The 24,708-nt window shown below is 35.3% G+C and overlaps 1 protein-coding gene across 1 annotated transcript in view; it reads right to left on the bottom strand.

Moving 5' to 3' along the window:
* Positions 1–24,708, bottom strand: part of TEX11 (testis expressed 11) — a 348,927-nt gene that overhangs the window by 156,949 nt on the left and 167,270 nt on the right. Inside the window, exons 11-13 of the mRNA XM_060003090.1 lie at positions 21,097–21,178; positions 17,484–17,562; positions 1,480–1,631 (exon numbers count right to left, since the gene is read on the bottom strand). Coding sequence (XP_059859073.1) covers positions 1,480–1,631; positions 17,484–17,562; positions 21,097–21,178 — 313 coding nt within the window. The remainder of the gene's footprint in view (positions 1–1,479; positions 1,632–17,483; positions 17,563–21,096; positions 21,179–24,708) is intronic.

Raw genomic sequence — 24,708 nt, 5'->3', positions numbered from 1 at the left:
AGCTACATAAAGCTTGTGTGTTAAAATATTATCATACTTTGAAAGTGTAAGTGTATAATTAGATATAACAATATAACTTGGGTTAACTGTAATCTTAGAAAATTAGTTATTCTGGATAGCAAAGTTTTCTAGTTACATGGCAGTTTACTTTCATTAAACATAAAATAATTTTTTATTTTAAAAAGTCTAAATCATTTAAAGTTCTTAATTTTTCTAAAAATTATGTTTTATGAATTATGTTTTTCTAAACATACATTCTAGTTTTCTGAAGCACAATTTAACTTTTGCTTGACTATTCAAGGTCAACACTAACAACTATTGTATTTTACTGTACTGATAGTATATCATAATGATGCCTTCAGTAATTATTATGTAGTACAGATTATTATACTTTTTTAAATACTTGAAATTGTTTTATATAATTTATAAGGTTTTTCCCTCCCTTGTGATCGGGTTATCTGTATATTTCCCTGTAGGTCCTTTCTCCCTTTATAATATGCTACCATTAAAATGCTGAGGGTTGGAAAACCAGATAACCAAGCTTAACAACACTGGGTCTAAAAATAACTGGATTCTTAGTGAGGATATGGAGGAAGGGTGTCATCAGTAAAATACAGTTCATAGAATCTAGAGTTCAAAAGACCCTTAGAGATTATCTAGTCAAAAGATTTCCTTTAAAAAAATCAATGACTTTGTTTTTATAAAAACATGATACATACTTATAAAAATTCAAGCAATCTGGTAAAAAACAAAGAAAGTAATAAATCACCTAAACTGCCACCACTCAGAATAAATTCCAGTGTTAACATTAGTGACTATCATTCCAGTTATATCTCTATATATGTATAGAGTAGGAAAGACAGATCAGGGCAAGAATTTTCTAATAAAGGGATCATACTCTCTGTGTTCTTCAGGGTATAGGGTTCTACAGAGAGATGGGGGATTAATGGAATGCTGAGATCTGGCTCTACATCTCTGCTTTAACCACAGCAACTCTAGTCTATTTTATTGGGGGCAGGGTTCATATACAATTGCATCACAAAAGGATGCTGCTGCTGCTGCTAAAAAGAAGTTAAAAAGTAGGAATGTAGTTCACAACCTTCATTTTATAGTTGGAAAAAGATCCAGAGATATTACTGACTTGCCTGAAGGTACACAGCTAATTTGAGATCAAACTGAAACATGAAATTAGGCTTATAATCTCACAATTTTCCATTACACATGAGGTTTAAGCTCAGAGGTTTGTCTGTTTTTGTTGATGTTTTGTTATCTTTGTTAGCTTTCATTCTAGCTTGCCAAATATGTGCAATCTGGATAGGTGAGTTGTTATAGTCAAAGGGTATTAAGGACAAAAAAAAAAGGAAGTGAGAGAAAGGAAAAAATCTGTTGACCTGAGGATTTTGCTACTGTTCTGACCTCCATCTTAGAACTACATGCATATTAACACCTTTCTAAAACACCTGCAGAAATCCTACTGACCTATAATGATTTCTTCAATCTTCTCCGTGGCAAGCAATTCTTCCTTCCTTTGTAAAAGCATTTCAACATGGAACAGTAGAGCTTTACCAATATTTTCTGATGACTTAAAATGTTCACAGATAATCTTCAGGAAATAAGACCCAAGAGATTCTCTGTTCAATGAGACACAATTTTAAGTGGTGTGAATAAAATAACATTTTTAATTAACAAGGTGAAAGTTTGTTTGAGTATGAGCAAAACAGACAAGATAAAACTATATCTGAACTTAGTTAATATCATTAAATGTCTAAATAAGCCTATTGGTTAACAGTAAATAATTTAATTCAATTTGTTTAATTTATCAAGCCACAAACATTTTCTTTTTATGAACACATAGAGTCAGATAATCATTTCTCTACTAATATCTAATTGGTTCTTTTTCTCCAAAACTTATGTCAGTTTATAAATATTGGAACATGAGATCCATAAAGTGAAGATACATAAACTGACATTACAAATTTATCAGTCCCTGTTCATGAGAACTTTTATACTTTCTTAGCAACTTTCAAATATACCATACAGCACTGTTTACTATAGTCATCATGTACATTACATCCCCAGTATTTATTTATCTTATAACTGGAAGTTTCTACCTTTTGACCACCATTTCAAGTCATTATGCTGTATAGCTTAAATTTATACAGTGCTGAATGTCAATTATATCTCAATAAAAGTGAAAGAAGAAAAAGAAATTTACCAATTCCCTCTGCCAACAATTCTTTTAAAAATTTATTTATGCTTATTACACAAATAATATACCAGTAGATAATGATTATTTTAAATGCAAACAGCTCATGGATTAGAAGACTTAATATTGTTAAGATGGCAATACTCCCAAAGTGATCTACAGATGTAATGCAATCCCTATGAAAATCCCACTGACATTTTTTGCAGAAATGAAAAACTCCATCCTAAAAATAAAACAGAATATCAAGGTACCCAGAAGAGCCAAAACAATCCTGAAACAGAAGAACAAAGCTGGAGGACTCATACTTCATGACATCAAAATTTACTACAAAGATACAGTAATCAAAATAATGTGGTACTGGCATAAAGACACAAATACACCAATGGAATAGAAGAGAGTCTAGAAATAAATTCTCACATATATGGTCAAATGATTTTCGACAAAGGTGCCAAGAGCATTCCATGGAGGAAAAAAAACCGTCTTGTCAATAAACGGTGCAGGGACAACTGGATATCCATAAGCAAAAGAATGAAATTGGACTTTTACCTTACACCATATACAAAAATGAACTCCAAACGGATCAAAGACCTAAATGGAAGAGCTAAAATATAAAACTTTTAGAAGAAAATATAAGGGAAAAATCTTTACAACACTGGATTTGGCAATGATTTCTTTGATATGACACCAAAAGCACAAGTAACAAAAGTAAAAATAAACTGGACTACGTCAAAATTTTAAAATTTTGTGTATAAAAGAACACAATCAACAGAGTTGAAAAGGCAACCTATGAAATGGGAGAAAATATTTGCAAATCATACGTCTGATACAGAGTTAATATCCAGATATATAAGGAACCCCTAAAACTCAACAATGAAAAAATCAACTGACTTAAAAATGGGCAAAGGGCTTGAATAGACATTTTTCCAAAGAAGATTATACAACTGGCAAAAATCACATGAAATACTTGACATCACTAATAATTAGGGAAATGCAAATCAAAGCCACAATGAGATATACCTCACACCCATTAGGATGGCTACTGTCACAGAAACAAAAAATAACAAGTGTTGGCAAGAATATGGGAATACTGGAAACCTGTGCACTGTAGCTGGGAATGTAAAATGGTGCAACTACTATGGAAAACAGTATGGTGATTCCTTTAAAAAATTAAAAACAGAATTTCCATATGATCTACTAATTCTACTTCTGGGTATAAACCCAAAATAACTGAACGCAGGGTCTCAAAGAAATATTTTTACACCCACTTGCATAGCAGTATTATTCACGATAGCCAAAAGGTGCAAGTAATACAAGTCTCCATCGATGGATGAATGGATTAAAAAAAATGCAGTATATACACACAGTGGAATGTTATTCAGCCTTTCAGAAGGAGGAAATTCTGACACATGCTACAACACTGATGAACCTTGAGGACACTATGCTAAATGAAATAGTAACAAAAGGAAAAATAGTGTATGATCTCACTAATATGAGGTACTTACAGTAGTCAAATTAATAGAGACGGCAAGTAGAACGGTGTATGCCAGGGACTGGGAAAGGGGAGAATAGGGACTTGCTGCTTAATGGGTGCAAAGTTTTAAATGTGCAGGACGAAAATAGCTCTGGAGTTTGGTTAACATACTTAACACTATGAATGTTAATTGTAACAAACTTAACAATGTGAATGTACTTAACACTGATGAACTGTACACTTAAAAACAGTTAACATGGTATGTTTTATGCTTTGTGTATTTTACCACAATTTAAAACTTCAAAAAATTTTTAATTAAAAAATGAAAATATCACAAATCGGTGTTGAGCTTTTCTACATCTACTGAAATGATCATATGGTTTTTATTCTTCAATTTGTTAATGTGGTGTATCACACTGATTGATTTGCATATACTGACGAATCCTTGCATCCCTGAGATAAATCCCACTTGATCAAGGTGTATGATCCTTTTAATGTGTTGTTGGATTCAGTGTGCTAGTATTTTGTTGAGGATTTTAGCATCTCTATTCATCAGTGATACTGGCCTGTAATTTCCTTTTTTGGGGATATCTTTGTCTCATTTTGGTATCAGGGTGATGGTGGCCTCATAAAATGAGCTTGGGAGTGTTCCTTCCTCTGCAAATTTTTGGAAGAGTTTCAGAAGAGTAGGTGTTAACTCTTCTATAAATGTCTCATAGAATTCGCCTGTGAAGCCATCTGATCTTGGACTTTTGTTTGTTTTAAGACTTTTAATCACAGCTTCAATTTCAGTACTTGTGACTGGTCTGTTCATATTTTCTATTTCTTCCTGGCTCAGACCTGGACGGTTGTATCTTTCTAAGAATTTGTCCATTTCTTCTGGTTGTCCATTTTATTGGCATATAGTTGCTTGTAGTAATCTCTCATGATCCTTTGTATTTCTGTGGCATCTGTTATAACATTTCCTTTTTCATTTCTAATTTTATTGATTTAATTCCTCTCCCTCTTTTTCTTGATGAGTCCAGCTAAAGGTTTATAAATTTTGTTCATCTTCTCAAAGAACCAGCTTTCAGTTTCATTAATCGTTGCTGTTATTGTCTTCATCTCTATTTCATTTATTTCTGCTGTGATCTTTATGATTTCTTTCCTTCTACTAACTTTGGGTTTTGTTTGTCTTCTTTCTCTGGTTGCTATAGGTGTGAAGATAGGTGGTTTATTTGAGATTTTTCTTGTTTCTTGAAGTAAGATTGTATTGCTATAAACTTCTCTCTTAAAACTGCTTTTGCAGTGTCCTATAGGTTTTGGATTGCTGTGTTTTCATTGTTGTTTGTCTCTAGGTATTTTTTGATATCCTCTTTGATTTCTTTCTTCAGTGATCCATTGAATACGTAGTAACATATTGTTAGCCTCCATGGGTTTGTGGTTTTTCACAGTTTTTTTTCCTGTAACTGATTTCTAATCTCATAGTGTTGTCCAGAAAGTGGGCTTAGAGGGAACCCACCTCAACATAATAAAGGACATATATGACAAACCCACAGCCAACATCATTCTCAATGGTGAAAAGGTGAAAGCATTTCCTCTAAGATCAGTAATAAGGAGGTCCACTCTTGCCACTTCTATTCAACATAGTTTTGGAAGTCCTAGCCATGGCTATCAGAGAAGAAGAAGAAATAAAAGGAATCTAAATTGGAAAAGAAGAAGTAAAACTGTCACTGTTTGCAGATGACATGATACTATACATAGAAAAATCCTAAAGATGCTACTAGAAAACTACTAGAGTTCATTAATGAATTTGGCAAAGTTTCACAATAGAAAACTCATACACAGAAATCTCTTGCATTCCTATACACTAACAGTGAAAGATCAGAAAGAGAGATTACGGAAACAACCCCATTTACCACTGCAACAAAAAGAATAAAATACCTATGAATAAACATACTTAAAGAGGCAAAAGACCTGTACTCAGAAAACTATAAGATACTGATGAAAGAAATCAAGGTGACACAGATGGAGAAATATACCATGTTCTTGGATTCGAAGAATAACATTGTGAAAATGACTCTACTACCCAAAGCAATCTACAGATTCAATGCAATCCCTATCAAACTACCAATGGCATTTTTCACAGAAAGAGAACAAAAAATTTCACAATTTGTTGGAAACACAAAAGACCCCAAAGAGCCAAAGCAATCTTGAGAAAGAAAAACGGAGCTGGAGGAATCAGGCTCCCCGACTTCACACTACACTACAAAGCTACAGTAATCAAGACAGTATGGTACTGGCACAAAAACAGAGATATAGATTAATGGAATAGGATAAAAGTCCAGAGATAAATCCATGCACTTATGGTCACCAAATCTATGAAAGAGGAGATAAGAATCTACAATGGAGAAAAGACAGTCTCTCCAATAAGTGGTGCTGGGAAAACTGGACAGCTATATGTAAAAGAATGAAATTAGAACACTTGCTAACACCGTACACAAAAATAAAATCAAAATGGATTAAAGACCTAAATGTAAGGCTGGATACTATAAAATTCTTAGAGGAAAACATAGGCAGAAGACTCTTTGACATAAATAGTAGCAAGATCTTTTTTGATCCACCTCCTAGAGTAATGAAAATAAAAACAAAAATAAACAAATGTGATCTTATTAAACTTAAAAGCTTTTGCACAGCAAAGGAAACCATAAACAAAACGAAAAGACAACCCTCAGAATGGGAGAAGATATTTGAAAACAAAGCAACTGACAAGGGATTCATCTCCAAAATATACAAACAGCTCACACAGCTCAACATAAGAAAAACAAACTACCCAATCAAAAAATGGGTGGAAGATCTAAATAGACATTTCTCCAAGTAAAACATACAGATGGCTAAAAACCACATGAAAAGATGCTCAACATCACTAATTATTAAAAAAATGAAAATCAAAACTACAATGAGGTATCACCTCACACCAGTCCAAATGGCCATCATCAAAAAGTCTACAAGTAATAAATGCTGGAGAGGATGTGCCTAAAAGGGAACCCTCCTACACTGCTAGTGGGAATGTAAACTGGTACAGCCACTATGGAGAACAGTATGGAGGATCCTTAAAAAACAGAAAACAGAGCTACCATATGATCCAGCAATCCCACTCCTGGGCATATAACCTGAGAAAACCATAATTCAAAAGAGTCACGTAAGACTTCCCTGGTGGTGCAGTGGTTGAGAGTCCGCCTGCCGATGCAGGGGACATGGGTTCGTGCCCTGGTCCGGGAGGATCCCATGTGCCGCGGAGCAGCTGGGTCCATGAGCCATGGCCGCTGAGCCTGCACATCCGGAGCCTGTGCTCCGCAACGGGAGAGAGCACAGCAGTGAGAGGCCCGCATACCGCAAAAAAAAAAAAAAAAAAGAGTCATGTACCACAATGTTCAAATAAAAAAGAGTCACGTACCACAATGTTCACTGCAGCACTATTTACAATAGCCAGGACATGGAAGCAATCTAACTGCCCACTGACAGATAAATGGATAAAGAAGATGTGGTACATATATATAATGGAATATTACTCAGCCATAAAAAGAAACAAAATTGAGTTATTTGTATTGAGGTGGATAGACCTAGAGTGTGTCATACAGAGTGAAGTAAGTCAGAAAGAGAAAAAACAATACCATATGCTAACACATATATATGGAATCTAAAAAAACAAACAAACATCATTTTGAAGAACCTAGGGGCGGGACAGGAATAAAGATGCAGATGTAGAGAATGGACTTGAGGACTCGGGGAGGGGAAGGGGAAGCTGGGATGAAGTGAGAGATTGGCATGGATATATAGAGACTACCTAATGTAAAACAGATAGCTAGTGGGAAACAGCCGCATAGCACAGGGAGATCAGCTCAGTGCTTTGTGCCCACCTAGAGGAGTGGGATAGGTAGGGTGGGAGGGAGATGCAAGAGGGAGGAGATATGGGGATGTATGTATACATATAGCTGATTCACTTTGTTATACAGCAGAAACTAACACACCATTGTAAAGCAATTATACTCCAATAAAGATGTTAAAACAAAAACCTGCCAGATATGTAATCAAGCTTTATTATTAACTGAATGATAGTACAAGCATGCTAACATAGTACAAACCTGTAAAAAATAGAAGCTATATTTTAAATTTGAAATCTAAAAATATAAACACTTAATTTATCAAATTTTCCTTTTGAAACTGATTATCTTCTTGATTTGGAAACAGAAAACTGAAACTTTTTCTTCTACACCAATATGTCAATGTCCATGCATACTGATAGGGAAGAAGTAGATACCTAAATGGAAATTTGGATAATGTTATCAATAAGAAAGTAGATGAATGAGTGATGACTGACCAAAAGCAGTAAATGTCTACTACATCTGATATTCCATATTTGTCTAATTAGAATTTTGTACCACAGTATAGTGAAGGTCAATTTGTAGTTCTTTATTCACATTAGTAATATTACTTGAGAAAGGCAAAATAAACAATATTTTTCACTATTATAATGTTGGAAATCAGAAAACATATTCTTAAGAATTCAATCTTCAAGTCTAAAACTTTATGTAGTTCAGGTAATCACTTCCATCTTTGGAAATCAATTTCAGCATAGAAAAGTGAGTCAGATTAGTCCCTGCTAAATGAGTTTCCCAAAGAAACGACTTCCCTAAGAACATGTGAATTTAAACTTACATTCATTTACTTACTGCATTTGTAGAGAGATTCAGAGTGTTTACATGAGTTGTCATATTCACCACAGAGGTCAAGTCTTTGAGCTGAGGCAGGGGTGTTTCCCATAGATGACATAAGTTTAATTCTTTCAACAGTTCAAAAAGATCTCTTTAGCACCTGTCATGAATGCTGTGCTGCATCACCCAGATTTTCCCTTCAACACTAAAATATTTATTTCCAGGTTGCTCTTTAGGAATTACCTAGGCTGAAGAGAGCTACCTCATCCAAGGTTATGCTCCCTTCCCAAGGCAGCTGGCATCCAATGACTAGTAAACACTGGGCTAGACCTGGTTTTCTCACCCTAACTGAGGACAATTCTGAATGGCCATCCCAGCTTCAGAACATCCCATGGGGTAAAGCTGAAGCCTTATGGTGACTTTACATCAGCCCAACTTCTCCCTTTACCTAGCCCTGCCTCCTTTCCTTTCCCTCATAGGTGTTGATCCTGAGACCACCCCTTAATAAATTATCTGTACACTAATCTCCATCTTTAAAATCCACTTCTAGGGTAACCCAACATGTGACAGCACCACATCCAACTAAGCCCCTTAAGTTCCAAGAAGTAGAGGCAACTACTCTACTGTGCATCAAATTCACCCAGCAAAGCAATAATCTCTTTTGAAGCCACAGAAGAATATCCAGCATACATGTGTTATTACTACATCCACATGTTTCATTTTTAGCTTTTTAGCACAGTGTTTCCTGGTAAATTATACAATTAACAGACTTGTCTTATATTCTTAAAAAATACTTCCACCTTGGATTTAAGTTCCAAATCAAGATTTATCCTAATAACTAACCATTGCAGAAATATCTCCTGTAGTCACACACAAATTGTTTTGATCAATCTACATTAAACTTATACGACACAGGTACTATGTTCAAAAGTTCTGTCTTATCAAAATTTTCATTGACACCACAGTATACTTTACTGTGCAGTATTACATATGTCCATGCAACAGAAATACCACAAATAACTCTTTTAAAGCAACCTGTCTAATAAATTATCAGTCATACCTTCAACATGCCAAACAACAGCATTTCTGGTTAGATTTACACCTGAAACTTAAGAATACATTTTATGACTCACTCAGTAGACGCACTTTTGTAAACTTGTCATCTTTAAAAGGGTTTAACGCCTGGGCAATTGTTTTCCTTAATATAAAACTATATAACTGCATTTTACAATAGGATAGCTTATTTTATTAACTTTCCAAAATAAACCTGGTTGAAATTTCAGTCCTGTTATTGAATTTGATAAGTTTTCATTACATTGCTTTTGTGTATACTAGCCACAGTTTCTACTTTATTTCATTTCATAATGAGCTATTAAGTTGTACTCATTTGATACCAACACACTTCTTTGCATATTAAACACAGGAATATTTTTTAATTTCCTTTCAGTCTAGCTTTCATTCCCTCACTTTTGATAGAGATGTGGATGCCATGGACATTTATTTTCCTCTTATATCTGCTATAAGAATAATGACACAAAGAAGATGATAAATGACAACCTGACACACAGGATATGGGAGAAAATAAGGCATTGTGGGGACTATGTCAAACTGGAGAATACATGTCCCACGTCTGAAGGTAACAACTGCCACTTGGTTCCAACTGATTATTGCTTAGTGGGAATATTAACCAAGTGTTTCCACATTTTTTTCAAGTTTTTCAAGAGAACTCAAAAATCCAAATTTTTATGTGAAATTGTTAAATGCTGGCAATTAATGCATCCCTATGCAACACATCTGTGGTCATACCCAGGTCATAGGTCCACTGATTTGCAAACTCACTCTTATGTGATAAATTCCTTTTGAATGTAGTATTGGGGGGATAAGTTTCTCAGTCTTGAAGTCTGGAAAATTCAGAAACTGTAGAAATTAAACAAGCCTTAAGCAACCAATGAATCAAAGAAGAAATCACAAGGAAGATTAGAAAATACTTAGGGAAGAATAAAAATGGAAACACAACATACCAAGACTTATGGGACACAGAAAAAGCAGCGCTATGGGAGAAATTTATAACTATAAAAGCTTACATTAAAACAAGGAAAGTCTCAAATCAACCACCTAACTTTAGAACTTAGGGAATGAGGAGAAGAACTAAACCAAAAGCTAGCAGAAGGGAGGAAATAATAAAATTAGAGCAGAAATAAATGAAATAGAGGCCAGAAAAAAACAATAAAATACTCAATGAAACTAAGAGTTGGGTTTTTTAAATGATAAAACTGACAAACCTTTAGTTAGATAGTTAACTAAGAAAAAAAGCAAGAAGACTCAAATAAATAAAATCAGAGATGAAAGAGGAGACATTAGGACTGATGCCACAGAAATCAAAAGGATTATAAAAGACCACTACTAAAACTTATACACTAATAAATTAGATAATCTAGAAGAAATAAATGCATGAATTCCTAGAAATATATCATGTACCAAGCCTGAATCATGAAGAAATAGAAAACCTGACAGACGTATAACTAGTAAAGAGATTGAAGCAGTAATCAAAAACCTTCTAACATAGAAAAGCCCAGGATCTGATGGCTTCACTCATAAATTCTACCAAATATTTAAAGAAAAATTAATGGCAATTCTTCTCAAACTCTTCCAAAAAATTGAAGAGGAAGGAACACTTCCATACTTATTTTATGATGCCAGCATTACCCTGATACAAAAACAGAAAAAGACACTATGAGAAAAGAAAACAACAGGCCAATATCACTGATGAATATAGTGTAAAAATCCTCAACAAAATACCACCAAACCAAATTCAACAGCATATTAAAAAGATCATACACCATGACCAAGTGGGACTTATTCCTGGGATGTAAAGATGGTTCAAAATACAAAAATCAGTAAATGTTATATACCACATTAACAGGATGAAAGATAAAAATCACATGATCATCTCAACAAATGCAGAAGAATCATCTGAAAAATTCAACACCCTTTCATAATAAACACACACAACAAGCTAAGGGTAGGAAACTACCTCAACATAATAAAAGCCATATGTGGAAATTCCCTGGTGGTCCAGTGGTAAAGAATCCGCCTTCCAATGCAGGGAACACAGGTTCAACCCCTGGTCAGTGAACTAAGATCCCACGTGCCACAGGGCAACTAAGCCCACGTGCCACAACTACTGAGCTCGCACACCTCAACGAGAGAGCCCACGTGCCACAAACTACAGAGCCCATGAGCTCTGAAGCCCGCACTAGAGACAGAAAAACCCGCACCCCACAACTAGAGAGAAGCTCTGCACACCACAACAAAGTGCCCATGTGTCGCAACAAAAGGATCTCGCATGCCTCAACGCAGATCCTACATGCCACAACTAAGACCCAATGCAGCCAAGAAAGAAAGAGAGAGAAAGGGAGGGAGGGAGGGAGGGAGGGAGGAAGGGAGGAAGGGAGGGAGGGAGGGAGGGAGGGAGGGAGGGAGGGAGGGAGGGAGGGAGGGAGGAAGGAAGGAAGGAAGGAAATAAACTTTTTTTTAAAAAGCCATATTGGAAAAACCCATAGTGAACATCATACTCAACAGTGAAAGGCTGAAACTTTTTCCTCTAAGATCAGGAACAAGGCAAGGAGGCCTGCCTTAGCCACTTTTGTTCAACATAGTATTGGACATCCTAGCCAGAGAAATAAAGCAAGGAAAAGAAATAAAAGCCATCCATTCAAATTGGAAGGGAAGAAGTAAAATTATCTTTGTTCATAGATGATTATGATCTTATATGTAAAAAACCCTAAAGATTCCACAAAAAAACCTATTAAAACTACTAAGTGAATTCAACGAAGTAGCAGGACACAAAGTCAACATGCAAAAATCAGTTGCATTTCTATATACAGATGATAAACAATCTGAAAAGAAAATTAAGAAAACAATCTCATATACAATAGCATAAAAAATACTTAAGCATTAACTTAACCAAGGAAGTGAAGGACTTGTATGATAAAATCTGCAAGACATTTCTAAACAAAATTAGAGGACACATAAATAAAAGGAAAGAAATTCCACGTTCATGAATTGGAAGACAGTATTGTTAAGATGCCAATACTATCCAAAGTGATCTACAGATTAAATGAAGTCCCTATCAAAATCCCAATGATTTTTTTGAAGAAATAGAACAATTCATCCTAAAATTCATATGTAATCTCAAGGAACTGTGAAGAATCAAAATGATTCTGAAAAAGAACAAAGCTGGAGAACTCATATTAACTGATTTCAAAACTTACTACAAAATAACAGTTTAAAAAAAAAGCAATGGAAGAGAACAGAATACACAGAAATAAACTCACATACATATTCAAATGATTTTTGACAAGAGTGCCAAGACCATTCAATGGGGAAAAGACAGTCTTCTCAACAAATGATACTGAGAAAACCAGTATCACATGCAAAAGAATGAAGTTGGACCCTTACTTTACACCATGTACAAAAATTAACTCAAAATAGATGCACGACCTAAATGTTAAGACCTAAAACTATAAAACTCCTAGAAGAAAACAAAGGGGAAAATCTTCAAGTCATTGGATTTGTTAATGATTTCTTAGATATGACAACAAAAGAACAGGAAACAAACAAAAAAAACCCACAAATTGGATTTTATGAAAAATTTTAAGTATTTTGCATCAGAAGGCACTATCAATAGAGTAAAAAGGCAACCCAAAGAATGGAAGAAAATATTTGCAAATGATTTATATGATAAGGGATTGATATCCAGAATACATAGAGAACTCCTAAAACTCAACATTAAACACCAAACGACTTGATTAAAAAACAGGCAGAGGACTAAAACAGACATTTCTCCAAAGAAGATATACAAATGGCCAAAAATGACATGAAAAGATGGTCAACATGACTAGTCATTAAGGAAATGCAAATCAAAACTACATGATACCACCTCACACTCATTAGGATAGCTACTAATATATTTTTTTTTAAAAAGTTGATGAGAATGTAGAGAAGTTAGAACTCTAGTGTACTGCTAGTGGGAATGCAAAATGGTACATCCACTGTGAAAACAGTATGACAGTTCCTCAAAAAATTAAAAATAGAATTACATTATCCAGCAGTTCCACTTCTGGGCATATAACCAAAAGAATCGAAAGCATGTTCTCAAAGAAATATTTTTACACCCACATTCACAGCAGCATTAGTCATAATAGCTAAAACATGGAAGTTTTATCTTCCATCTGTAAATAAATGGATAAGCAAAATGTGGTATATACACACAATGGAATATTCTTAAGCCTTAAAATGGAACAAAATTCTGACACATGCTACAACATGGGTGAAACTTGAGGACATTATGTTAAGTGAAATGAGTCAGTCACAAAAAGACAAATACTGTATGATTCCACTTAAATAACGTACCTAGAGTAGTCAAATTCATAGAGATGAAAAGTAGAATGGTGGTTGCCAAGGACTGGGAGAAGTGGGGAACAGAGAATTTATTGTTTAATGGGTAAAGAGTTTCAGTTTTGCAAGATGAAAAGAGTTCTGGAGATGGACTGTGGTGATGTTTGCAGAATATGAATGTACTCGTTACCAATGAAGTGTACACTTTATGATTAGTATAGTAAGTTATGTGTATTTTACCACAATAAAAGAAACTGGGAAAGAGTTTTATTGGGACACAGCCACCCACATTTGTTTATATATTGTCTATGGCTGCTTTTGCACTATAATGGCAGAGTTGAGGAGTTGTGACAGAAACTCTGTGGCCCGCAAATCTAAAATATATACTATCTTGTCCTTTAAGAAAAAGTGTGCTAATCCGAATTAAATGAAGACAGGTGGGCATGCCTACCAAATCTGAGGATGACATAAACTGGGAGGAGTAGTTAATATACTGCATGACAGAATCAAAATTCACAAAAACCGGAACTGAAAAAGAATAAGCTGTAACAATCAGGTTGAAACTTAACAGCTTATGAAATATGTATGAGATAACAGAAAATATATGTTGGTCTCTGCCCCCGATTCTTAGAACTGAGCCTCTACAGCCCTTATAATTTCCTAAAGTGATAAGAACACTAGGAGCATTGTTAAAATGTCCATACTGCCCAAAGCAATCTACAGATTTAATGCAATCCCTATCAAAATACCTGTGACATTTTTCACAGAACTGGAACAAAAAATCCTAAAATTTATATGGAACCACAAAAGACTGCAAACAGTCAAAACAATCTTGAGAAAAAAGAATAAAGTTGGAGGTATCACACTCCCTGACTTCAGGCTATACTACAAAGCTACAGTAATCAAAACAGTATGGTATTGGCACAAACAGACACACAGATCAATGCAACAGAATAGACAGCCCAGAAATAAACCCACACACCTATGGTCAATTAATCTACAACAAAGGAGGCAAAAATATACAACAGAGAAAAGACAGTCTCTTCAACAACTGGTGCTGGGAAAACTGGATAGCTTACATGTAAAAGAATGGAATTAGAACATTTTCTCAGACAATATACAAAAATAAATTCAACATGGATTAAAGACCTAAACGTTAAGACTGGAAATTATAAAACTCCTAGAAGAAAATATAGGCAGAACACTCTTTGACATAAATAGTAGCAGTTATTTTTTTGGATCTGTCTCCTAAGGCAAAGGAAACAGAAGCAAAAATAAACAAATGGGACCTAATTAAGTAAAAGCTCTTGCACAGCAAAGGAAACCATCAACAAAATGAAAAGATAACCTACTGAACAGGAGAAAATATTTGCAAATGATATGACCAATAGGGGTTAAGATGCAAAATACATCAACAGCTCATACAACTCAATATCAAGAAAACAAACAACCTGATTAAAAAAAGGGCAGAGGACCTGAATAGACATTTTTCCAAAGAAGATATACAGATGGCCAACAGGCACATGAAATATGCTCAACATCACTAATCAACAGAGAAATGCAAATGAAAACCACACTGAGATGTCACCTCACACCCGTCAGAATGGCTATGACCAAAAAGACCACAAATAACAAACGTTGGTGAGGATGTAGGGAAAAGGGAACCCTCTTGCACTGTTGGTGGGAATGTAAATTGGTGCAGCCACTGTGAAAAACAGTATGGAGGTTCCTCAAAAAACTAAAAATAGAACTACCATATGATCCAGCAATTCCACTCCTGGGTATATATTCAAAACAAACAAAAACACTAATTCGAAAAGATACATGCACCCCAATGTTCACAGCAGCATTATTTACAACTGCCAAGATACAGAAGCAACCCATCAACAGATAAATGGATAAAGAAGATGTGGTATATATATAAAATGGAATGTTACTCAGCCATAAAAAAGAATGAAATCTTGCCATTGCAACAACAGAGATGGACTTAGAGGGTATTATGCTTAGTGAAATAGGTCAGACATAGAAAGACCAATACTGTATGTTATCACTTACATGTGGAATCTAAAAACTAGAATGAATGAATGTAACAAAACAGAAATAGACTCACACATATAGAAAACAGAGTAGTGGTTACCAATGAGGAGAGGGAAGGGGGTAGTGGCAAACAGGGGTAGGGGATTAAGAGGCACGAACTACTACGTATGAAATAAATAAGCTACAAGGATATATTGTACACCACAGGGAATATAGTCAGTATTTTATAACTTTAAATGGAGTATAATCTATAAAAATATTGAATCACTATGTTGTACACCTGACACTAATATAATATTGTAAATCAACTATACTTCAATTTTAAAAATTAAAAAATTAAAACAGTGGTTCTCAGAACCACCTGGAGGACTAATATAGAATACAGAGGTCTGGGCTTGTTGGAGTAAGGTAGGGCCTGATCTCTCTGTTTTTACCACATTCACTAGTGATTATTTTTTAATAAGCTTTATTGAGGTATAATTCACATACCATACAATTCATCCATTTAAAGTATATGATTCAATGTTTTTTAGTATATTCCCAGAGTTGTGCAACCATCATACAATTTTAGAACATTTTCATTATGCCAAAGAGAGACCCCATGCCCATTAGTAGTTACTCCCCGTATCCCCCCAATTCTCAAAGCCCTAGGCAACCACAAATCTACTATCTGCTTCTATAAATGTGCCTGTTCTGGAAATATCATAAAAATGGAATGATACAATATATGGTCTTTGTGACTGGCTTCTTTCACTTACCATGTTTTTAAGGTTCATCCACGTTATAACATGTATCAGTACTCTGTTTCTTTTTATTGCCAAATGAGTATACTACATTTTGTTTATCTTTTCATCAGTTGACAGACATTCTGGTTGTTTCCACATCTGATTATTAAAAATAATGCTGTTATGAACATTCATATACACGTGTTTGTATGGACACGTTTCCTGTTTAATTTAGGAGTGGAACTGCTGGGTCATATGGTAACTCTATTTAACTTATTGAGGAACTAACAGGCTGTTTCCAAAGTGGCTGCACCATTTCACATTCCCACCAGCAGTGTATGAGGGTTACAATTTTTCCACATCCTTGTCAATTTCTGTTATTATCTATCGTTTTGATTACAGCCATCCTAGTAGTGTGAAGCAGCTTCTCATTGTGGTTTTGATTTGCATTTCCCTGATGGCTAACGATGTTGAGCATCTTTTCAAGTGATTCTCCAGTAACTGTGATGAACACTGAAGTCTGAAAACCACTAAGAGGTCTGCAAGTACATTAAGGTCCCTTTTGACATTAATGATCCCATGAAGATAGAGCCAGAGAGGTATATCATTTGCAGAACTACACTTGCACATGCCTTCCTGTTCCACATGCCACTGGCCTACAAGTTAACCTAGTCAACTCCTGTTTTATAAAACCCTACCTTACTCCTTTCTCATTTTATTTTAAAAAATTTTAATATAAATTTTAAAACTGACTTGACTACGGATTGTTTAAATCATTTAAGCAAGCAGTTCCATCTTCTAATTTGATTAGCACAATGGCAAATATTGTGCTCTGTGAATATGGATGGAGGGAGGTAGATATATAGATATAGACAGATATAATTCAATATATGTTAATGGAAACCTTAGAAAAATGTTAGTCTTTAAAGAAAAAATCATTTCTTCTATACCTTTCATGATACATCAGCAGTTTAGCAATGCTCAGACAAAAGTCTAAAGACATGTCACGATGTAGTATTTCCATGATAGCTAACAAATAGAACAAAGGAAATAATCAAATTAGTTTCACTTTTTAGGAACCTTAGGTATTTTCAGTAATTTTCCTCTGTTCAAAATCTACTTTCTAAATGTTTGCCATATACCACGTCTTGCCTAACAATTTACCAAAGTCTTTTTATATAGCAATAATATCCAATGCTAGAGAGAGTACAGTAAAACAGGCAAAGTAACTTTTTGAAAAGCAATTTGACTACTATCTGCTAAGAACACAGTGGATAAAAACTTGGGATCTGAAGTCAGACAGATCCATATTTGAAACCACTTTCCACTTTCATGGCCATAAGCAAGTTACTTAGTTTTTCTGCACCTTAGTTTTGTCATCTGTAAAGTGGGGAACAAATCACCAATCTCTCAGGGCTGATGAAAGAGTTACGTGAGATAATGTATGTAAATTACATAGCAAAGGACCTAGCACTTAGTAAGCATTCAGTAAATGAAAGTTGCTGTTATTATTATTCCCTTTACTTCAGAAATTGTACTTCTGAAAATTCATCTGAAATAAATGTGGGGAAATGTAATGAACAGGATATTAAAAGCAATATAAATTATAACAACAATAAAAAGGACATATACTGAGTGTCCACTGTAGGGTAGTGATAAATTACTATGCAACCATTAAAACTGTTAAATATGAAATAAAACTGTTTTTCATTTAAAAAATGAATATGCACCAATATGAAAAATGGTTATAAGATTAGTAAAAAAACAAAATTGGAAAACAAAGGCTGTCTGTACTATATAGTCACAATTCTGTAAAACAAGCAAATTAATATAGAAAAATACTGTAAATAAATCATCAAATTTCTAAAAGTGATTGTGTTTAGATTATTTATTCAAAAAATAACTGATGTGTGTATTCTCTGTGCCAGGAACTGTGCTTGGTGCTGGGAATCCAGCAGTGGACAAAACACACAAAAATCTCTGCTACCAAGGAGCTGATATTCCAATGGATGGTGGACAATGGATATTTTTACTATTTTCCAGAAACTTCCTTAATGGGTATGTTATACCTTTTCACAATAAAAAAATTATATATATTTTTTAATTTCTACTTTTCCTACTGTAAAAAATACCAGTGAAGTTCTAATGAAAAATACCACTTAGGTTGACCATTCTTTTTTTTAAAAAAAAATAAAATAAATATATTTATTTTATTTATTTATTTTTGGCTATGTTGGGTCTTTATTGTTGTGCATGGGCTTTCTCTAGTTGTGGCGAGTGGGTGCACAGGCTTCCCATTGCGGTGGCCTCTCTTGTTGCAGAGCATGAGCTCTAGGCGTGAGGGCTTCAGTAGTTGTGGCTCACAGGCTCTAGAGCGCAGGCTCAGTAGTTGTGGCACACGGGCTTAGTTACTCCACGGCATGTGGGATCTTCCCAGACCAGGGCTCAAATCCATGTCCCCTGCGCTGGCAGGTGGATTCTTTTTCTTTCTTTTTTTTTTTTTTTTTTGCGGTACGCGGGCCTCTCACTGTTGTGGCCTCTCCCATTGCAGAGCACAGGCTTCCGGACGTGCAGGCTCAGGGGCCATGGCTCACGGGCCCAGCCGCTCTGCGGCATGCGGGATCTTCCCGGACCAGGGCACGAACCCGTGTCCCCTGCATCGGCAGGCGGACTCTCAACCACTGCGCCACCAGGGAAGCCCTGGCAGGTGGATTCTTAACCACTGTGCCACCAGGGAAGCCCAGGTTGACCATTCTTGAAGTATTTTCATTAGCAAAGAAATGAAGAGATTATAAACATACAAGTTTCATATATACTTTTTTTTAAATTAATTTTTGGCTGCATTGGGTCTTTGTTGCTGCGTGTGGGCTTTCTCTAGTTGCAGCAAGTGGGGGCTACTCTTCATTGTGATGTGTGGGCTTCTCATTGCAGTGGCTTCTCTTGTTGCGGAACACGGGCTCTAGGCGCGGGTTTCAGTAGCTCTGGCTTGTGGGCTCAACAGCTGTGGCTCACGGGCTCTAGAGCACAGGTTCAGTAGTTGTGGCACACGGGCTTAGTTGCTTCAGGGCATGTGGGATCTTCCCAGGCCAGGGCTCGAACCCATGTCCTCTGCATTGGCAGGCAGATTCTTAACCACTGCACCACCAGGGAAGTCCCCATATATACTTTTAATACAAAGTGAAAGATAACTTTATTATTTTAAACTATAGAAAACTTAAATTCATGAAGTTTCCTAGTTTGTAATCTGATGTTGCAACTCTATCATGAGCATCTAGATTAAGTTAAGTAAAAACAATCTGGAAATAAAGAATAATTTCATTTTAAACTCTGTTTCTTTTCTACATTTTGATAAAAAACTGTAATGGGGAATTCTAGTCCAAAATTAATCAACTTCAAACTAGGTGACTCCAATAATCTCTGATCTTCCCATATTATATTAGCTTGAGTAAGACTATTCCCTTAATTGGTTTGTTGGTTTGTTTATTCCTGTACTGCAAAAAAAGAGGAGTTGTCTTTCTGGCTCCTAATAAATTTCAACCTGTGTATATCTGAGCTGATACTGTTACCTAGACATGCAGAATCCTCTATATATTTCAGCTTCTGAGGTCTCTTAGTGATTGGCTAATATTCTAGAAGTCACAGAAAGTTTCAGCAGTACTAAACTGGCACTAAATTTAGAGCAACTTCCAAATCTGATTACTGTCCTACTTATTATAAATTCTTATTGCTTACTGGATAATCAGTTATTATACTAACATATCATATTATATAGTAAAAATAATGCAGCTCTATAATGCAATTAAATTTTTATGCAGTAAAAAAAAAGCATGTATACATTAAAAAATTTAGAGTAAATTATTTTTATGACTAAACATAATTGAAATACTGTTAAGGGGCCAGTGTGCATAGAGATATTATGCCTCACTTAATTTATCTATACAGTAGTAATAACAACAATAATAATAACTACAATAATAGGTAATATTTATTGCACACTAACTATGTACCGGGCATGGAACTAAATGCTTTACATACTTTTTCTCATAGGATTCTCAAAACAACACAGTGAGGTAGACATTAATATTACATTTCTTTTAAAGATGAAGAAACTGAAGCACAGAAAAGTTGTCACTTGCCAAATGACCCACAGCTGTGTATCAGGATGTTTATGTTGTGATGTGCACATTCTAGTCCCTTGAGAATTTTGAAAAACAAATAGCAATATTTATACAAGTAATTATAAATGGCACAGCATTACAAAGGCTTTTTCTATCAATAGGTTATCTTTCTTCATGGTGGGCAGGTTGGGCAGCTGCAATTTTCTGCTAGACTAAAGGAAAACTGATAGCTTTTATTCAGCTCTTTTTTACTACTTGTTAAATTTGCTACTATTCTTTCTTCCTTCTCCTTTTCTTCCTGACTGACAATCTTATGTGCTCAATTTCCTTCTCAGTCACCATCAAATTATACCTATGCTAGTATACTACAAAAAATCTTACATTCAACAAATTGGTGTTAATATTTCAAAATTGTGTACTCTTCACACACAGAGATGTTACTTACCTCCAAGAAATTCTTCTTTAGCTGTTTCATACTTCAAGAGGATTTTCATCTTTAAGGAAAGCCCACCTGGAGTTAAATGTTCCTATTTTAAACAAAGAAATCACAATGATATTAACACTGTGAAATGTAAAAGACAATTTTCAAGTAACTGCCTGTTTTTATTCAACCACAGCAAGATGTATCATGACCAAAGGAAATCAAAATTATAAAAAATCAAATCATAACATCCGGTCTATTCCTGAGGATATTTTCTGGTATTTTATTCAATCTAAATGAAATGGTAAAAGGAAAAGAACATGTAAACATTTCTGTTGAGTGGCAAGCATTTAATGGCAAGGCCAATACTTAAACTGTGAGAATGTTAAGACCATATTCTTGTCTTGGTAAGCAAAACCCCAAACATCAATTAGGTTTGTTTTCTTTTGAGACTTTAATAACAACGAAGGTCCTTTGCAAAAAATGGCTGAATGAAATAGAAAACATATTGTCTTTCCTATAGGATACGCCTATCATATTTACTATTAATAACAATGTACTCTGAATGGTTTTTCCAAGTCCTTGCTAGTTGGACCTGCTACCACTTTTGCGTGACAGTGTACATCTTTACACAGCAGTCTACGATTAAAAGTGCAGTCTAGGTTCACAGAATAGAATTTTTCTCTCTACAATGTCAATTAATCTCTACATGAACACTGTACTCATTAGCTCCAAGCTCTGCAAAAAATTACTGCGATTCATGGGTGAGATGCCTGAAGAATGGAAAGTTAGGGGAAAAGTAACTACTGGTATTAAAAGCATTTGCAAATAAAGATAATATCAGTCCAAAGAATAAACTAAGATTGCATTATAATTATAACTTATTGCATTAGCACCTTTCCTAACGGGCATGTTGGAATATCTCTTGGGCTCAAGACATATTCCACATATTAGCAATGAACAATCCAAAAGTGAAGTTAAGAAAATAATTCCATTTATAATAGCATCAAAAAGAATAAAATACATAGGAATAAATTTTAAAAATATGGGCAAGACTTCTATACTGAAAACTACAAAACATTATTGAAAGAAATTAAAGACCTAAATAAATAAAAATACATCCCATATTCCTGATTGGAAAACTTAATATTGTTCAGATAGCAGTAATCCCCCAACTGATCTACAGATTCAATGCAATCAAATTTCCAGCTGGTTTCTTTGTAGAAATTGACAGGCTGACCCCAAAATTCACATGAAAGTGCAAGGGATGCTGAAAAAATCTTGAAATAGAACAAAGCAGGACTCATGCTTGCAATTCCAAAGTGGTATACCACTTCACACTAACATCAGCTGTGGATGAGAATTCCCAGTGTTCCACATCCTTGTCAACACCTGGAATTATCGGACCTCTAAGTTTTTGCCAATCTACTGGGTATTTTACCTACTTTAAGGTGTTCTTATCTTCCTAGCCCCTTACTGTGAGGCTTTCCTAAGGCTCAGCTTCTATAAAACTACTCCTTTTCCTACATTCTCTCCTTCAGAAATCTTACCCATTTTTCAGGCTACAAATATCATTTTAGGTAAAAAAAAATCTGTTGAAAGACTTTTTTGGGGGTTAACAGCTTTAATGAGCTATAATAAACATATCATACAATTCACCCATTTAAAGTACACAACTCAGAGGACTTCCCTGATGGCACAGTGGTTAAGAATCCACCTGCCAATGCAGGAGACACGGGTTTGAGCCCTGGTCTGGGAAGATCCCACATGGTGTGGAGCAACTAAGCCAGCGAGCCACAACTACTGAAGCCCGTGCACCTAGAACCTGTGCTCTGCAACAAAAGAAGTCACTGCAATGAGAGACCCACGCACCGCAATTAAGAGTGGCCCCCGCTCACTGCAACTAGAGAAAAGCCCGCACCCAGCAACGAAGACCCAACACAGCCCTAAATAAATAAATAAATTTTTAAAATACCCATGACATTAAAATAAATAAATAAATAAATAAAAATAATAAAGTACACAACTTGGGACTTTGCTGGTGGTCCAGTGGTTTAGAATCTGCCTTCCAATGTAGGGGACATGGGTTCGATCTCTGGCTGGGGAACTAAGATCCCACATGCTGCAGGGCATCTAGGCCCTCGTGCTACAACTACAGAGCCCATGTGCTCTGGAGCCTGTGCGCCACAACTAGAGAGCCTGCGTGCCGCAACTACTGAGCCCGCACACCATAACTAGAGAGAAGCCCGCATACTTCAACAAAAAGCCAGCATGCTGCAATGAAAGATCCTGCATGCCACAACTAAGATCCGATGCAATTATGAATAAACCTGCTATAAACAACCATGTGTAGGTTTTGTGTGTACATAAGTTTTCAACTTCTTTGGGCAAATAGCATGGAGTGCAATTACTGGACAATATAGTAAAAGTATGTTTAGTTTTGTAAGAAATTGCCAAACTGTCTTCCAAAGTGGCTGTACCAGTTCATGTCTTTTTAATATCCAATATGATGAAATGAGAAGTATGCATAAAGCATTTTTCCTGCATGTTGAAGTACCGTGGTAGCTGTTTCCAGGAAAAAAACACTTGTGTGATTATTTGAACTGCAAGCTGAACAAGCCATATTTGTCACGGAATACCATTTTTAGACAAACCTCAGTTATTCCAACATGGGTATTTGGCAGACATTTTCACAAAAATGAAAGAAAAAGGAAAACAGCTGATGGTATTTTATTCATAAATGCCAAAACTTGGAAGCAACCAAGACATCCTTGAGTAGGTGAATAGATAAATAAACTGTGGAACATTCAGACAATGGAATATTGTTCAAAGTTACAAAGAAATGAGCTATCAAGCTATGAAAAGACATGGAGGAATCTTAAATGCATATTACTAACTGAAAGAAGCCAATCTGAAAAGGCTACATACTATAGGATTCCAATTATATAACACTGTGGAAAAGGCAAAACTACAGAGTCAGTAAAAAGATCAGTGGTTGGCAAGGGTTAGGGGAAAGGGAGGGATGAATAGGTGGAGCACAGAGGAGTTCTAGGGCAGTGAAACTACTCTGTATGATAAGTATAAATGGATACATGCCATTACACATTTTTCCAAACCCTGAGAACATACAACACTAAGAGTGAACTCTAATGTAAACAGTGGACTTCAGGTGATAATGACGTGTCAATGCAGGCTCATCAGTTGTAACAAACGCACTACTTTGGTGGGGACTTTGATAGCTAGGAAGGCTGTGCACGAGTAGGGGCAGGATGTGTATGGGAAATCTCTGTACCTTCTGCTTAATTTTGCTGTGAACTTAAACTGCTCTAAAAAGTTGTCTCTAAAAAAAAAGAACACTCCAATTAAAATCAAAACAAAATAAAGACGTGCACTCAAGAGTTGATTTAAAAAACAACGATGCAGCCAAAAATAAATAAATATTTTTTAAAAAATAAAGTACACAACTCAATGGGCTTTAGTATATACACAAAGTTGTTTATCAGTTTTAGAACAGTTTCATCACCACAAAAAGAAACCTTGTACCCTTTAATAGTCATTCTCTATTCCCTCCAGTGCCACCTCACCCCAACACCCAGGCAAACACTATTCTACTTTCTGTATCTATATATTTGCCTA

This window comes from Delphinus delphis, chromosome X (genome assembly GCF_949987515.2).
Source record: "Delphinus delphis chromosome X, mDelDel1.2, whole genome shotgun sequence".
Classification (NCBI taxonomy): domain Eukaryota; kingdom Metazoa; phylum Chordata; class Mammalia; order Artiodactyla; family Delphinidae; genus Delphinus; species Delphinus delphis.
The sequence above is the reverse complement of the archived record's forward strand: the minus strand, read 5'-3'. Positions and strand labels throughout refer to the sequence as shown.